This window comes from Vanacampus margaritifer, chromosome 2 (genome assembly GCF_051991255.1).
Source record: "Vanacampus margaritifer isolate UIUO_Vmar chromosome 2, RoL_Vmar_1.0, whole genome shotgun sequence".
Classification (NCBI taxonomy): domain Eukaryota; kingdom Metazoa; phylum Chordata; class Actinopteri; order Syngnathiformes; family Syngnathidae; genus Vanacampus; species Vanacampus margaritifer.
In genome coordinates, this window is record NC_135433.1 from 37,267,672 (window position 1) to 37,285,567 (window position 17,896).

Here is a 17,896-nt window from a genome sequence, read left to right on the forward strand (position 1 = left end):
CAAAAATGTTATATCTGTTCATAATGTACAATACATTTTTTTTCTAGGTTTTCATACTCTTGTTAACAAAAGTGGGGAAAAAAAGTGAAAGAATTAGTTCAAATGAATTTTTGACGTCTATAGCCGTCAATGGCAGTGAATGAGTTAATACTGCGGTTTTGCAATATGAATTAAGCAGACAAATCCACCCATTCTTATCTGGCTCAGCGGGCCACTTGCCATGATTGGTCGTTACCCATTTCCTGAGTACCTGTGATGTCATCTTCAGTCGACAGCAAGTGGCAAAATGTGTTTTATAGTTATTATTTGTACATGAAAAATAATGACGTTATTACATAAATTATAGGCAAAATATATTCTAACTGGTGAAAATGGATAGATAAGTCAAGTATCCCTATAACGTTTAGTTTGACAGTACACTTTAATTGGGAGTGGCACTAAACAACTAAAGCCTCTTTTTGGAAGAATTGTTCAGTATTTGCAAGTTGAGTTTACTGACATACCACGCTCTGCTCACATCTGAAATTGTAATTCGAGTCACTCATATCTCAAAACACCACTGTAGAAGTATACAGAATAATAAAGTAAGTTTATCTCATGCAAAGTAAAACAAAAACAAAAGGGTTGAACTTACTGTCTTCACCAGGACATGGCATACCGGGTTTCTCTGGTATACATGGGAACACTTGGGGAGAAAAAAACAACAACATTATTTCAGGTCTAATGATTTTCATTAACTTAAATGAGCTCGCTCATTGAAAATTGACTTTTTAATTGCTTGTACCGTTATACAGCTAGGCTGGTTGGTCTCTGGAGTGCCTGTCCACCCACCAAGTGTGAAATTAAACAACCAAGTAAATCCTTTGTTAGTTGCCCATTGCCCAAATTGTCTCTGCTTGTGCACAAGTGGCCTTCTCGCCCTGTTGCAAATCTCAGCTCCGACCTTGGTCGTCATGTTAACACAAGGTCATCCAGAGCCATTATTAAGCAATGGCCAGAATTCAGCCATACGCTATATGTGAGTTCAGTTTTGTTGATGCACACATTAGCAAACAGTGTTCACTTCTGATTAGTGGCGGTGAAGTTGCCTCCTTTTTTCCACATGGCTCAGAGCACTGGCTCCCATCATCTTGCCTGTAAGTGTATGCGTAACAGCAGGCTGGATCTTGCCAGCGAGCGCATGTGCAACAGTTTGGCCATCTCCACTGGAAAGCTGGTTCTCATCTATTCACCAGCAAGTGTGTGCTTAACTCGTGGAGGCAGCAGTCTTATAGCACAATACACAAGCTGTGAGTATGTCATCATTTCTCCCCTAAAAGGTACCTGGGGGAACTGTTATAAATTATGGAATAACGCATACGCCTTTGACTTAAGCATGTTGAACACAACAGTGGTAGTAAAGACAACCTGCAGGCAAAATGTCGCCTTGGGTGTCTGACACGTCAGTTCACTGCATGCTGGTTTTGCATCAGGCACGAATGACCTGAGAGAAGATGACAAATGTGTGTTTGTGGGCTCGTGAGGGACAAGGAGCTTGAGACCAGAGGCAGTGCGAGTGAGTCAGAGGTGAGGCGTGGGCTGTAGCCGGGAAGCTCGTTAGCGAGGGACACAGCATCCCCCCGCCGCGTCTACTCTTCGTCCACCCGCCTATCTTGGGAACCCACTCCTCACCTCTGATCCAAACAAAAAACTTTACATTAACCACCGTTTGAACACCAACCCCTTAGTCACACACACACACACGCACACGCACGCACGCACGCACGCACACACATTTCCAGGCACTTGTCAATCAAAGCCCAGTGACACATATGCCCACCCCGACCTCTGTATCCATGCTGATTATTCGCCGAAGCGCCTAAGAATAGCGGCAAAGTAGCCGGCGGGTCCACAGACACGTCAGGAGAAGAAAAACGGTGTTGTTCACACTTCTGTGCATCATCAAACATATGCTCGATTCCTCTTCCACCTTGCTGTGAACGACGAAGTTCACACACACACACACACACACACACATGCAAGCACACACAAATTGTAGAAAATAAAAGAGAAAGCATATCTAGTGTTGTTCCGATACCCTTTTTTGGCCCCCGATACCGATACCCAGCTTTGCAGTATCGGCCGATGCCGATACCATAACGATACCCAAGTTGTTGTTTTTTTCTCAACATGAAAAAGCTGTCCTGCCACTGGTTCAGAGCATTCAAGGGCCAATAGGATATCTTAGCTCGGCATGCAGTGAATATGTCACACATCAGTGAATGTCATGCATGAGCAAGACACAAGATGCTGCATCCAAAGTCCTATATTAGCGTCAGAATTAATGGTATCGGCATGTTACTTGTTAGTACTCACCGATACCACTGTTTTAATGCAGTATCGGGGCCTCTGCCGATACCAGTATCGGTATCGGAACAACACTAAGCATATCAACTAAACAGAGAATGGAGCTGCATCAAATAAATGGCGCCTTTACAAAAATAGTGTTTACTTTTGTTTTCATTTAACAATACCGATATTAATGCTGTCACTCAAGATATTTTTCTTTTTTCTTGCAACACATACAAAAGTGAGAAGCAGCCGATACGATATTCCTTGTCTAATATTCATGTATTTTTTTCCGAATGCATTTTTTAATCTACTTCTCTTCTCTCCTTATATTTTTTATTTTCATGGTGTTATTATTTTGTCTGTATTTTTGTTGAAATTTGTATTTATTTTGTTTATATTCTTTCTTAAAGCTGCTCTATGTAGCAATTTGCCCCAAAATATATTTACAGCAGCCTTTTTATTTGACCATTTATGACTCAAATCTTCTAATTGGCAAATTAACACCGTAGCTATTCACAATGAGTACTCCTGCTAGCCTCGGGCCAACAGTTTTCGACTGGATTCGGGTTCAAATTTCCCTCCCTCTGTCTGCGGATGTGACATCATGCGCGCTGTGTGTACGTGAAGAAGGGAGTGTGCGGTTTCATTTATTAGCCACACATAGCAGTAGTGAATTGAAATTCAATTTCCTGCATTGAGCAGCTTTAATATTTTTTTTGTGTTTGTTAAATATTCTTTTCTAATATGTATCTTTTGTCTCATCCTATTTTGTTTGCCCTAATAGCTTTTGCAGTTTGTTAAATTTTATATTTTTCTCTTTTGTGAAAGATGAAAGCTTGCTGGTGGTGTTAATGGTGGTTGATGACACACAATGTAAAACGCCAAAGACAAGCTAACAAGCTGACAAAACTAGCATGGATGCTGTGTTTTTTTAAGCCTTTTAGAAAGGTACAGTTGTAAAAAATAAAATTAAAAAAATGGTGCAGCAACACGTAGACATACAATGACAAGCTCACAGGAATATACTGTAAAAAAAAAAAAAAAAAAAAGAAAGAAAAAAAAGGCTAATATTGCAGCTTATTCAGCAACTTCTTTTTTATAGCCGTATGCATATTTGAAACTGTTTAATTCTATACATTGTATTCAATTATGATTTACTGTATCTTTTTATAAGTATGTTTATTAAAAATGTTTTTATAAAGTTCAATAGTGTAAAGTTTTATTTTTCTTATTTGAAAACCCGTTACTAATGATCTTGCATGAGCTAAGCAGAATAATTTAGGCCAATGTACACAGCTCCAACATCATGAGTAAATTGTGTTTTGCCATGAAATGATGTTCAGGGGGGGGGGAAATGCAGCGCAAGGCTCACCGTGAATAATGAGCTCAGAGTCCTTGTTGAGCTCATAGAGGCGCAGCGCTTCTTCCAGCTCCAGCTGAGAAGATACAGTGCATGGGTCGCCTGCCGGACGATCCAAATGTTAAATCACATGACCTCACACGGACAAAGGGTTGAAGAAGGAACAGGATTAAATCATAGTCATGATAGACAATTGAAAGTACATAACCACTCAGTTAGCATTCCCTTTTGAATGGCACAACTATCATTTTAATTGTAGCTAAGAAAAGCATTTCCATACAAACAACTGACATTTTAAAGCAAAAAAGTATCAGGTTAATTGTAATGAGGGGGGGGGGGAGCAAAATAATAAAATAATTATGAGCTAAAAATATATCCGGCCATCGGTGTTAAAGGTTGTGAGGATAAAAAGCTGTGCTGTTCTGACATTTAAAAAAAAAAAAGCAACAAATACATTGGAGGTGACGTGTAAAATTAAAAGACAATTTGGCAAAGTTTGCTGCTGAAGAAATTGTTTTCAATGAGTGGGAAATGCACGGCTGTAGACCACAACAATGTAGCTCACAGATCCTCTGTGTTTTCTCATGCATTCTGTGGAGCGTAGCACTACTTCGTGCTAGGCGGTTGTCGCGGATGCACATTCATCTACTGGCGGCAGATATCTAACCGGTGGCATCCAACCAACTAGGGGATCGAACCGTGGCACAACATCACCGGTTTGGGAGTGCAGAGTGATGACAACCTGGCACCACCCCACACACACACACTTTCACTACACTCTCAGTGGTCTGCCAACCTAGGATATAATAAGTATACATAACATTTCAGCTATCTTGAGGAGGGCTATCTCCGCATGCTCTATCGATGTCAGGAGAGATGCTGTAGCACTTCATTACAAGCATCAAGCAGCTTTTCTTGCTCAGACAGGCTAATGAAGGCACTGATTATATATGGCGGTTGAGCCTAATTAGTTTTGTCATGCTGACCTTCGGGCTGAGCGGAGAGAACCGACGGCTCCATCTCGGCTGTTGCGCCGCCGCTGTTGCTAAATGGCTGACAACGAGCAATTGTTCTGTTAGTTATCGTTCGAAATTGTAGATATTGTTCACAACAGTACATTTTCATTCATACTTAGACTCGTAAAAATGCTCCAATACTACAACACCCAATACTAAACCATAATAAAGGTTTGCATTTTTTTCAACAATATTTGATTGTGTGTAACAGAAAACTGCTATATTTGAGTAAAACCAGGGCTCTACACTAAATTTTGGACTGGTAGAACTGGTGCGGCCAACCATTCACAAATCTTTTTTGGGGAGAGGACTTTTCATATGCAAGTTTTTCATATGCAAGCTCACAAAAAGTCTCCCGTTGCCTTCACGGTCCTGGAAACCACCGTTTACGTTGTGGGGAATTACCTACCTACCTTACCAAATAATACAAGGAGCGCAAATGCCTTAGAACGCTTTTATTTTGAAGTTGTTAATGGTAGGGTGTCGTCTGTCGCGGCGCAAAAGATGACTTGATTCGTGAAATTGGTATTGTTCGGTACCGTATCGATTCCCATGTACCGAGAATGTTTCCATCTTTACTGCGTGACGTGGAGTGCACATTCCTTTTTTGTGGCACTATGAATAACTGAAAAACGCTCTCAATTTCCCAACGGTTGGAGTGAAGCAGAGTATGCTCGAAGCGTAGTGGTGTAAATTGCTTAGGGCCTGGCGAGTCGATCTTTATCGCAATTCATAGGTCACGATTAGATTCGATTAATCCCAATACGAATCTATAAGTTGATTCTTGCTATTTTTTTTAACTCAAATTTAGAAAATACTCATCAGTAAACTTGTACATGTACACTGTAAGATTTTTATGAAAATGTATTTATTTATCTGAAATTTCAGGTTTATAACTGTGAGCCACTGTATTTAACAAACAATCTGTTGCAATATGTTCCATGTTTGAAAAGCATTGAAATAAAATATTAAGGCTTAATGTTCCATTAACATAACATTCTTCCATGCTTAACGTGTGACCCCTAACCCGAATTAAGATATTTTGTTGAATATTTCCATTAAAACATTTATGTTTAAACATCGATTTGGCCGCATATCGATTCGAGAATTGCGCACTGTAATATTGCGATATATTGCCGAATCATTTTTTTTAACACCCCTATCGAAGTGTATTTCTTGGTGATCCCTCAACACATGCAAGTTTGTTGTGATAGGCCCATTAGCCATACTGTTAGCTAGTCTCATGTGACCAGCCTCCCTCAGCCTGCGTGATAAGGTTGGCATCTGATGATGTGAACGTGGAAGTGTCTGTCTGCCACCATAATGAAAGATAGCAGCAAACTTTGATGTGAAGAATGAAAAGATCGACCATTTCCAGCTACTACAGCAGTCAGAATGGGGGGAAAAAAATGATACACAGTGATTTGTGACACGTCGCCGTGGAATACGTTATTTGTAAACTGTCCTCAACACAGGCGGTAGGTACGGCCATTAGCGCCATTATAGCATATGCATTAGAAGAGTGAGTGTTTGCTAAACTTGGTGAGGGTTTCATGTGTGTGTTGCTGAGCGCTACTTCTCTTTTGAAAAGAACTCTTTCGCAGTAGTCTTTCTCATGCAGTCACAAGGTTTTCCTCGTAAGCTTTCATAAGGTTCAATGGTAGAACACAAGTATTGAAGAATTGCTCTTCACGACGACCATTTTACTGCACGTTATTTTCACCAACGTCAGTCTTGTCAACCCCGAATTATTTCCAGAAGGCTGAGACTCCTTCGTTTCTCAATTTCTTCAATGCCATTGAGTTGTCCGCTCTGCTTGGGCCACCGAGTCACATAAATTAATCATTCCTGCTGATTGGCAGAATGAGGATTTATCACTTCCTCTTGGCGCTGATTCGCCGAATAAGGACTTCCATCATGTCCTACTACTTTGCAGCCAGTGTTAAACTCGATAACGTAAAATTACACATCGTGAAATGAACTTTTGACGTTAATATCGATGATGATATACATCACCCACCACTAATAGCATAACTTCTTTGCATCATAGTATCAAATCAAATTGAATCAAAACACATTGTAATGTGTTGGATCACATTGCGCTGAATCACACTGCCTCGTGATAAGGAGGTGCATCGTATCATACGGGTAATTGCGACTAAAGTATCTTTAATGTATTGTTGGTAGCGTATCAATAGATGAATTTGTATCAGCCACAGACCAGAGATGCACAACCCTATAGTACGTCATTTTGTGTCTCTCATAACTGTCAGCATGGGCTGGACACACACCTTCCTCATCGATCCACTTCATGGTGAAGAGCTGGTCGTTGTCCATTGAGCACATGTCTCGGACTTCTCCGTACAGGCCCTCATACGAGATGGACGGCTCAAAGTGGGTGATCATGATGTCCCTGCACAGAACAACCAACAACCAACTGTTGTTACTAGTCAATTGTGTTAAACCAAATCCAGTTTCATTTGACAACCATAATTAAATTTATTTTTTAATGAAATAAAACAATCATGAACATTTTTATTTTGATCAATTTCACTTGGTAATTTAAAAATATACACCGGTATTTATTTTTATAAAATGAAAAACCTAAAACAATGTGTGTGTTTTTTTTTTAAACGAGAGCTTTAACTACATTTTCTTCAAATGCCACTCATTTTAAAAAAAAAAAATATATATATATATCATTAAACTGTAATCTTAAAAATAATTTTAAATGTGCATTTAATAGAAATTTAATCATTTAAAAATATCTGCCCCCTCCACACCCAAGCCCGCCGATGCAAGACGATGGATAGTTTTTACATTTACAGTACTGTAAGACATTAAAAATAAACATAAACATTAAAACATTAAAATGGTGTCATTGGAAATTGGAGTAGTTAAAAATAAAAAATAATTGTTTTCAATTATTTAAATAAAAATAATTGAAAAAAAGATACAGAACATTTCTTTTTTAATCAATCAATATATCACCCCGACAAGACACATCCCATCTCTTGCAGTTGAGTAAATAATTGACCCACGTCACTACATGAGGAAATTCTGAATCGAGCTGGTCCAACCTCAGAGGTTCAGCCATTAGAGTAGACATCATACATACATCGTCCTCTTGTTTCTTCCAGTCACACACCGACAAACACACATAAGCTTTAACAAGGGTAGTAGAGGGTGATAAAGACCGTTCACCCCTGTGGAGGGGATCATCTGTCCCTTGTTTCAACGGCCTTGTCTCTTGCTCACCCCTACCGGCCAGTCATGCTGATGTTTACGGCCTGGGAGATGGCATCCATTAGTTTTTACGCTTCTGTGGGCGACATAGGTCAGCAAGCTTGTGAACACGCGAGGTCAGGAAGGGGATTGTTTAGAATGTGGATATTTTTAAAGAAAAGGAGGAGAAGTGGGTGGGGCTTGAGGGGTGCCCGCAGGCCTAGGAGCAACGTACAAGGACCTGGCTTTTACTAACATGCTACAAAATGGAGCCTGCGGTTCTTCATTAACTTGAGAGCTTTATGGTAAGATGACCAAGAATAAATGAGCCCAGAAGTAAGCAAGGGTGCACCGGACCACCAGTTCAAGGTGAGGTTTAAGTGTGGTGGGCTCGGCATGGCCTGGCGCAAATAAATAACACTGCATTGTTTGATGTTAAAAAAAAAAAAACGCCTGCTGCCTACACACAGCACATAATATATGATGCCATTTTATGGCATCTGTAAAGCGGTAAAGTTTGTCAGGCGAGAAGATAAAAGTCAAGTTGCTCTGCCTCGCGGAGCAAGTTGTTAAATTGTGGTTACATCAACTATTTAACACAAAAATGTCATGCACTGCATTTCATCAAATAAAAAAATAAAAAACAAAAAACAAATAGACGGACGGTTCCCTTCCACTTTCAAACATTTGACACAAAAATGTCATAGGCTGAATTTCTTTTGAATTTAGATGGAATGGTTCCAGAATGGAATTTATTTATTTTTTTTTCATTTTTGATCTCCACCGAGTAGCGTCATCTACTGCAACTCGTGAGCTTGATGCTCACACTTAACTCACAAACTTGCTAGTTCTTTTTTGTTCATATACGGCGAGGTGTGTATTGCTGTGCACAGCATGCACACATTTTTTTATTGGTCCTTCCTCGTGCGTGTTTTCTGGCTTCCACGTGGTAAACTAGACAATGAAATTTAGCACCCACATTTTCAAATCCGAACAATTCTGGGAGAGCCATATTGTTAGTCCCGGTCCCACTCGATTCTCAATGCCCAACCCAACCCCAATGGAACTGTAAGCTCTCATTTTATGGACAGTAAAAAAATTGTTAAGTAAATTAAGTTTACGTGCATTTTACTTTTTCAATACCGAGCGGTCATAATGTTTTCTTGACTTTTTATTCCATATACACAAATAAGGTATACTTCTTTCTTTTAATTACAATTACCAAATGAAATATTAAATTTACATGCACTGTACTTTTTCACAACCAGTTCAGGGTGTACCCCGCCTACTGCCCGAAGCCAGCTGGGATAGGCTCCAGCACCCCCGCGACCCTAGTGAGGAAAAGCGGCCAAGAAAATGGATGGATGGATGGATGTACTTTTTCAGGGTTATAAACAACATTCATGTTTTATACAATTATGTGCAATTATTTTCAGATGCTTTATTGCTAAAAAAAAACGTGACAAGACAATCCACATATATTTTTACAAGTTTAAAAACTGTCAAAATGTTCTCGGTTCTATTTGCGTATATTTCCTTCTTACTGAATCGATATTAGTGCATTTAAACTAGTCTCAGAATCAGACACACTGCCTACTTAAATAAATATAGACTACCTTGCATTTATTACAAATATCCCACTTGGTAGCAAGAATGTTATCTTTTTTTATTATATTGTATTATTATTTATTTTATGTGATATGTGCAGTTATGTATTTATTTTAAACTCGACAATTCTCAAAATTCTAAATTGAATGAGATAATGCACATTTTGTCTAATTTCAAGAGATGATCATGGTCATAAAGCCCACTCAAACGATTTGTCACTCAACATGGAGTGCTAAAACAAAGGGACAGCGTCACACCCTTTGACAGACGGCCGATGGCACAAAAAAAAAAAGAACGGAGGGGGAAAAAAAGAAGAAGAAAAAAAAAAGAACGTTGCATTGTGGAAGCTCTGTGCATCAGTGGCATGTTGCCGACTCCGCCTCCCAACCTGCCGCTATTTTCTCACCCTCCATCCTCCAGTCTGGTGGTGTTAATCATTTCCAATGAAGGAGGTGGGTTGTGGGGGTTGGAGAAGGCTGGCATCTACACTCCTACACTCTGATCTCTTCAGTAAGACAAACATGGCAGCTACATCCTCCCTCGAGATAACAGCGCCAGACGGCAGCGGGTGATGTTGAATTTGTCACGTTGAGACATGGGCGTCCGTCCATTCAATACAAGATCGTAGTAAACGCTCATCTCTGACTCAAGTCCAAATTGTGACTCAACGACTGCAGTCACAAGAAACAGGTCAAATATTTTGTGTTGCAAAGAGGAAAATCAGAGTCTCTGGCCAAATTCTTGAGTGTGGGGGCATGCCTTCTTGTGGTGCATGATGTGTTCTTATGCTGCTGTGTAAACTAGTTAGTTGTGCGCCATCCTTAACCTTGAAATGTCATACATGTCTGTACCGCCGTAAACCACAGCCTCCCCATCCAAGTATATACAAATTTTAAAAGGAAGGAATGTTTAGAGTCAAAGGAAAACCTTGAGAGTATGTGGAGTGATTAATGAAGCTGAACTGCTCACCACTGAGTAAAAGCCAGCAGCTGTGGCATTAGGATGCACAGACCTGGCATTCTTCCCTACTGTACACTCAAATTAGGGAAGAGTTGGTTAGGCGAGGGATGCTGGGGGGGGCATTTGGTAACCCGTGCCTCTGGGGTCTTAGTCGGACTCGGCGGTCCCATCTGCCTGCAGTGAAGCTATTCGTCACTGGTGAGCAGTCAAGCAGGCGGAAGGGTCAGAGTGCTTCCCAGGGTTTCCATGAGCACCTTGGGCCATCCATCTTCACTGTCAAGACCACCGCACATGCACAGGTAACGCCCACTCCTGTGACACCAACCTATGCACTATTTTTCACAGCAAATCTGTGAAACTATCAAACTTTGTTGCCATGCTACCTGCAAATTAGACAGCACAGGCAAAAAAAAAAATGTAAATGTTACCTGTGTGTCTGATTTTTGCTTCTGCACACAGTCCCTTTGGAAATGTGGACGTTGTTAAAGTACGAGCTAGAGCAGTCAAAATTAATCGACAAGTAATTGATTATCAAATTAATTGACAACTATTTTAACAATCGAGTAATCATTTGGAACTAATGATGCACCGAATATATTCGGCCACCGAAAATTTGCCTTTTCGGCATTTGGCCGAAATAAAATTCAAGCTGAAAGAGGATGTTGTGGTAACGCAAGGAAGAAAAAAAAAACTGCTGCAAGCAAGTGTCTTTGAATTATACACCAAACAGTGAGTGAGTATCCGCCTTGCTGCTCGCTGGCGTTTGTGAGTACCGGGAGCTTCATTGTGCACACCGGAGAAAGAGAGGGTCGCTTGGTAAACTATGTCGAAAAAGAGAGCGCTGCCGAGTACTGCACTACAGGTGAGCCACTCTTTCACCTGCAGCGCCTTCCTTTTTTTCTTTAATGAGAGCTCATCCAGCGCTTCCACTTTTTCACTTGCATTCTGGTGGGCGTGCTAAATACTTTAGCTAATGTTAGCACTATTGCTATCAACAGTTTTAAACAAGTTAACACTCACCACTATCTCCGTGTGAATACAGATCTGTACAGGACGCCGTTTGACTTTGCAGTCCGTTCCCAAAGCCAATTGGCTGGTGCGAAGAAATTTATTTATTTTTAAACGTTGGTGAATATGTGAATCTGCCGATTTATAATAATATAATAGCCTACAAATGCGTCATCCACACCACACCGCACACATCCGTGCCCGTCGGTGTGATGGTGCGAAATACTGTACATTGACTATAAAGTGCAATTGCACCGCCAGAAAATGCTCAGTTGCTCACTCCGCATTTAGTGTCTCTGATGTCAGTGGTGTGGACGCATTTCAATTTATATTGTGCTTTGTTAAAATGCCCATGCTAAATAGGCCTAAATATTTTATAATAATATTATAATTTTAATTAATTATAATAAATGCAATGATAATACAAAATTGGCATAATCTCCGTTTCGGCCAAGCATTTCTCATTTTCGGTTTTGGCCCAAAAAAATATTTTCTGTGCATCCCAATTTGCAGGCATTTTTTCATTTAAAATTGTCCAAATCCTCTGATTTCAGCATATCCACAGGAATTGTTCACTGATTTCTGTAGTCCTTCCTGAAAGAATACTGGTTATCTTCTGTGCTTAATTAAAATAAGACATTTGCAACCATCTGTTTTCACTTTGAAAAACAATGACCAAACCAGTCATACTCAATAAAAACAATCTTGCTGACTTGTTGTGACAAGTGGAAAGTTTCCATCAATCCCCATTTTTTTAATCAATATACGAATGCGAAGTACGAGATAAACTGCGATCACTGGTTAATAAACAATAATAGAGGGGGGGGGGTGCTTTTGTAATTCACTTGAAGACAAAATTCAAATGAATCCATTAGTCTATTAATCTCTTCTAAAAAATATTAGATAGTGTCAACATTAGTACAAGCCCTGAAATTCGCCCACAATGGTAGGTTCAAAATGACTAACTTCTTGTCCCACTTTAAGCATGGGTCCTTGTGACTTTTTCATGCGTGCTCCCCTGTTGTTATGATAGAACTGTCCAACCCTTTTTTCATTGCTTGATGAAACTGGTGTTAAGGGCACCTAACAATTAACCATTTGCACCGACGTTACTGCCCTATGACGGACAGCAGGAGGAAATGATTGTTGAATGGAAGTGGACGTGACCCGGAGTCACTCAGCGACTGCTATTTTACAAATTAAAAGTTATTATTGCCCAGAGAGCCATGGAAACTACGACTTCGACCGAAGTTCGCCTGTCAGTCGAAGTTGCGCATTTAGTCGGGACTCATAGAAAATAAATTACAACTCAAAAAAACATCTGGATGTAACAGAACATAAGAACAACAGCTTTAAATAATCAAGAAGACAAAATTCTATTTCACGATTTAGCAAATTTTCAACGATTCGATTTTTAAAATGCCGATGTATCAAATTAATTTGATTTATTGCCCAGCCTTAGTTTGGAGTTAATTTTCTTTGAGTAATTCTTTATTGTGTTATGCTATGATGCTAATACTATGTACAGTATGTGTGTACAGGATGGAAAAATGAACAAGAATCCATCCAGTAATTGCAAACTACTAAAAAATGAACAGAATCGGAGAATCTTTGTGAATGTTCTGAACTTTTGTTTCCGTGCCGGTGTGGCATTAAGCTTCCTGAAGCTTAAGTTATGTTGTGCTTCTTTAGACACCAAACTAGAACTGAATCAACAGCATGCAGTCAGGCGCTGCATGCCATTTTGCATATTTGCTAAGACCAAGTCCAAGTGTCTGAGTCTTCGTAACAGACGAGCAACTTCCCACAAAAGGGGGAGAAAATACCTCCACATAATCCCACTGTTTCCTGCCCGACAACATGCCTGACACAGGAACCCTCAAGCTGAAGCAGAAGCCTTTAGCTAGACAGTCGTGACAGAGAGACAATGAAAGCCTGAGCTTATTGTGACTTATAAAACGCAGGATGTGATGAGTGAGGGTAAAAGAAGAATAATGTGTGACAGACCGAGACTGTCACAGCCTGACACCACCACTTTGCTGATGTAACTGGTAAAGAATGCGCACTTTAACGATGAATTACCCAGCATGAGGAAGCTCCAACAGAACCAAATATAGATTGAAATTGTAGTAAGAGAGCAGCAGGACGTGCTGTGTCCAAAACCCAAAATGAAGAGCGGCAGCTTGCCACCATTCAAAGGCGGCCAACTTCTGTTAACACAAAGTTTATTGAAAATACTCAAATGACATCTTCAAATACTGCGCTTATGACGGTATCAACATACGACACTGCTGCCGTAAAAATGGATCTCTTGTCATAAATTCTGTTAAGTTTTCAGAGGCAGTTTGGCAACACACTTTTACCGGTAAATCCCACTGTGTTAAAATATCCAGAAAGCGAGGACACAATGTTTTTTTTGCACAAGTTGGTCAAAGGTGAGATCCTTGCTCAATTTGCCATAGCCATCCAATACCTGACTTGACTTCATTTCCTCTCTTGGGTTCGCATTGCTGACATTCCTGAGCACAGCATGCTCGGGATGCTTGCACGAGACGTCACTTAATGAACAAGCGAACAAATGAGGTGTGTCCGGGGGGGGGGGGGGGGGGTGGCAAGAAATACAGCTGCTGCGTGGCCAACGGGACTCGTATGACACGTTTTTCAAGTCCCGTTCAAATCGCTGGTTCCATCGCAAGGAGGGAGGTGGAAACATCTCCGCAGTGACCAGTCCTTACCGAAAATGCACATAGTACAAGGAAGAAAAAAAAACACTTTAGAGGATTTCTATTAATACCTTTACTGCTGATCAACACATTTTTGAGTGATATTGTTGCACCTTTTAGATGTGTTATCAGCACCTGTCTGTCACACTGACATCTCCTCTATGCCAATTTCACACTTTTAGACCCGTTTTTCCCACTTATATATGAGGGGGCACATTATCATTAGTAGTCTAACTTTATCCAAGGCGGGGAACCATTTTCTTGTCCGGAGTCATTTTAGTTTTTAGAAAACTTTCTTTGACTTGTGCTACATTTATGGAAGAACAACAACATCATGCTGTGCAAGAACTCATAGTTTGAATGTTTTTGGACATTTTAAAGAACAGTGGAGGACTAGCTCAAATGAGGCAGCATGGTAGGTAGCATAGTGGTGGTTAGCAAGCCCGCCTCACAGCTCTGAGATCTCGGTCCTGGCCCTTTCTGTGTGCAGGTTACACTTTCTTCCTGGTTTATTCCAGCTACTCCAGCTTCCTCCCTCATCCCCAAAACATGCATGCTGGCTTCATTAAAGACTGTTGCATTGTTGATATGCAAACGCGAGATATAGAATGATTGCGTGAACTGCGCTTGACCAATGACCAGTATGGTCTGTACCGACTCTAGCCCCAAAGTCAATTGTAATAGGCTCCAGTTTGCTTGTGACTCGAGGTGCTACAACTAAACATTTACCAATAACTATATTGATAACTGATTAATCATTTGGAGATCCTGTTTAATGTAAATTCTACAGCTTGGTTTACCCCCCCCCCCCCCCCCAAAAAAATAAATCAAATAATCAATATCAAATCCATTTTTTTAGCCTGATAGAGACTCATAAAACTATGAATCTATCATTTTGAAATGTATAAGATAAATAGAATTTTAAAGGCCAAATGTTTTTTTTATCTTACTGTTTTCTTGAAATTTACTGTTCACATGAATTCAAAACTATTTTCTTACATTTATGAAAGACCTGACTGCACTTTAAAAAAAATCTGAATATTTTTAATTTATATTTACAATTATTGAATTAGAATTATGAAAATATTTTCATCTCATCTTTGCTGATGTCAATTTTGTGTATCGCGCAAGTGATTATAACACGTGCTACTTTCATTAAACCAGTCACTGCCTCTGCAAAATTGTATTGGGAATCAAATTTTTTAGGAGCTTTTAATCATGTCCTTAATATTTAAGAAGAATTGATGTTCCATGATTAATCAATATCGGATTGAAACGAAGTGAATTGGGAAAAGTCTAAATCGAATCGATTGAGACAATGTAAAATCGACACCCAGACCTAGTAAATTCATCCACACAAAGTAGTATCCTTGGAATTTTAGACTCTCAGCAGTTAATCTCTGATTTCTGAAGTCCTCCAAAAAGCAGACCTATTATCTTCATGTTTAATTTAAAAAAAAGACATTTGCAAACACCTGCTTCTATTTTGAAAAACAATTATCCTTTTTGCTTATTTTCTGACATACTTTATATGGACCAAAGCAGTAACTGTATCATAATCTATATTTATATCTGTATTTTTGGCGGAAGAATGTATGTAATCACCAAATGTGAACTGTTTTCATTTGTAACACATGTAACCCGAGTAGAGGAGGGCTTCCAAGGTAGGCTTTTCTTTTAGTCTTACTTACCAAATAGATATACCAATTTCATCACTTGCCTTTTTCATTTTTCATACAGTCCCCGACCCCGGTGCTGGTAGCTGTGTAGTCAACAGAAAAATTCTGGGTGCCCACAAACAGTGCTGATTATTTTATCCTCCATTGTCCTGCTCAACAATTCCATGGCGGTTGGTGAGTCTGAAGTAAAGAAGCTAATTTTCTCGTATTCGCCTGACTCGCCTGAATTTCCACCTTTTTACGTAGCACATCATGTGAATAGTTCTATTTGCACCATAATGTAGATCATTGCTATAGAAAACAGATAGGCATTTGTTTGTGTCCTGAGATTAGCTGATGGTCAGTCCAGGTTTACCCTGCCTCTCGCACAAAGTCAGTTGAGATAAACATGGAGTCTATCCCAGCTGATTTTGGCCGAGAGACAAATGCACGCATTTATTTTTTGTATATATGTTCCCTGTGACTGTCTGGCGACCAGTCCGGGGTGAATACCGTCTCTCGCTACAAAGTCAGCTAGGATAGAAGAAGACAAGCAGTATGGAAAATGGATGAGTGGACTACCTCAAAAGTTACTACAGGTCCCAAAATGGCCCATGAGCCATAGGTTGCCCACCTATGGGACTACAAACCGATATAAACAAAAGGATTGGACTTACTCGAACGTATTTGATAAACCACCTTTCATTTATTCTACAGCCATGAGCCATTTAATTCGGTGCCATGATAATAATCAATAGCTGTGATTTCAGTGAAAATGGGGCTCATTGTGACATCCTATTGACAATTAGCTCCGACGGCTAATATTTCTTAGCCCGACTTATTAGCCAACTCTCTCAACTTGATCGGAGTCAGAAAGAAAGAGAGAAAAATCAATACCCCCACCCCCACCAGAATTTTCTTTAAAAACAACATGTCGTGTTTTTAGTAAAATATAAACAGCGTTAAAACGGCTTAAACCACAACTCGTTCAATGGATGTCTGGACAGTTTCACCTGTCTGTCAAGTTTACCCCACACTGGGCTACACTAGCCATTAGCTTCGTTAGCTTAGCCGTCTGCTTAGCTGTCTTCAACGATAATAAAGCTCGCTACTAGTGGAAAGAGAGCGAAACGGACGGAGGCGGTGGTGTTTTCTTACCCTTTGTAGTAGGCTTTCACCCGGACTTGGTGGGAATTCTCGCCGGGGTGGGACATGGTGCTGTCCCGCAACGTCGGCATCATAAGCTCAGCCGTGGTCAGCCAGAATTTACTGAAGCTCCCCTTCCGTCTCCGGCTCTTTTTTTCCTTTTTGTGTTGTTAGTTGTGTACCACGCCCCGAAGACGGTGGCTTTAACGCAGAGTGGAGTTTGACGAGTGAAAAGCGTGGCAAACAGGGCTGTAAAAATGGAAGAAAAAAAAATAACGCTCGCGTGGGTAATTTAAAAATGACATGTAAAGTAAAGAAAAACTTGAGGGGTCCTCCAAACAACTCCCTACTGCATAGGCCCAGTCACGGACGACACCATTGTGGGAATGCTTACGGGGGTGACGCATAAGGTGAAAAAGGTAGACGACACATTACGTTTATATTATACAAATGTTTACTCACATCTAACACCAAAATAAATGTCATTAACAGAAACTAAGACAACACGTGCTTCAAAAGTATATCATATCGCTATAAAATATCACTTATGTTTAGCCCAATTTACCGATATTTGGAGCCGACCAACTAGAGCTTTCATGTGGATGGAGTGATTCAGGCACACGTCTGTGAGCTCGGACATTCCACAAGCCCTGAGGACGTGTGGCGTATTCAAGTGCTTTGGCTCAGAAGTAATGGCAACATTAAGCTAAAATCATAGCGTGTCAGAAGCGAGGGGGCTACTTGAAAGGGGAAAAAAGTACAACAACACAAACACACGTGGGTCGGGTAATGAATTTGAAACCATCCCCGTTTGCAGGTAAACGTCCCAAGAGTCGTTTGCGTTTATTTCATGTTATTTTT

The 17,896-nt window shown here is 40.2% G+C and overlaps 1 protein-coding gene across 1 annotated transcript in view; it reads right to left on the bottom strand.

Annotated features, from left to right (window-relative positions):
• The window catches only part of prkci (protein kinase C, iota), a 37,413-nt gene extending 20,009 nt beyond the window's left edge, over positions 1–17,404 (bottom strand). Inside the window, exons 1-4 of the mRNA XM_077556082.1 lie at positions 17,048–17,404; positions 6,999–7,120; positions 3,704–3,793; positions 635–685 (exon numbers count right to left, since the gene is read on the bottom strand). Coding sequence (XP_077412208.1) covers positions 635–685; positions 3,704–3,793; positions 6,999–7,120; positions 17,048–17,130 — 346 coding nt within the window. The 5' untranslated portion in view covers positions 17,131–17,404. The remainder of the gene's footprint in view (positions 1–634; positions 686–3,703; positions 3,794–6,998; positions 7,121–17,047) is intronic.
• Positions 17,405–17,896: the final 492 nt, after the last annotated feature.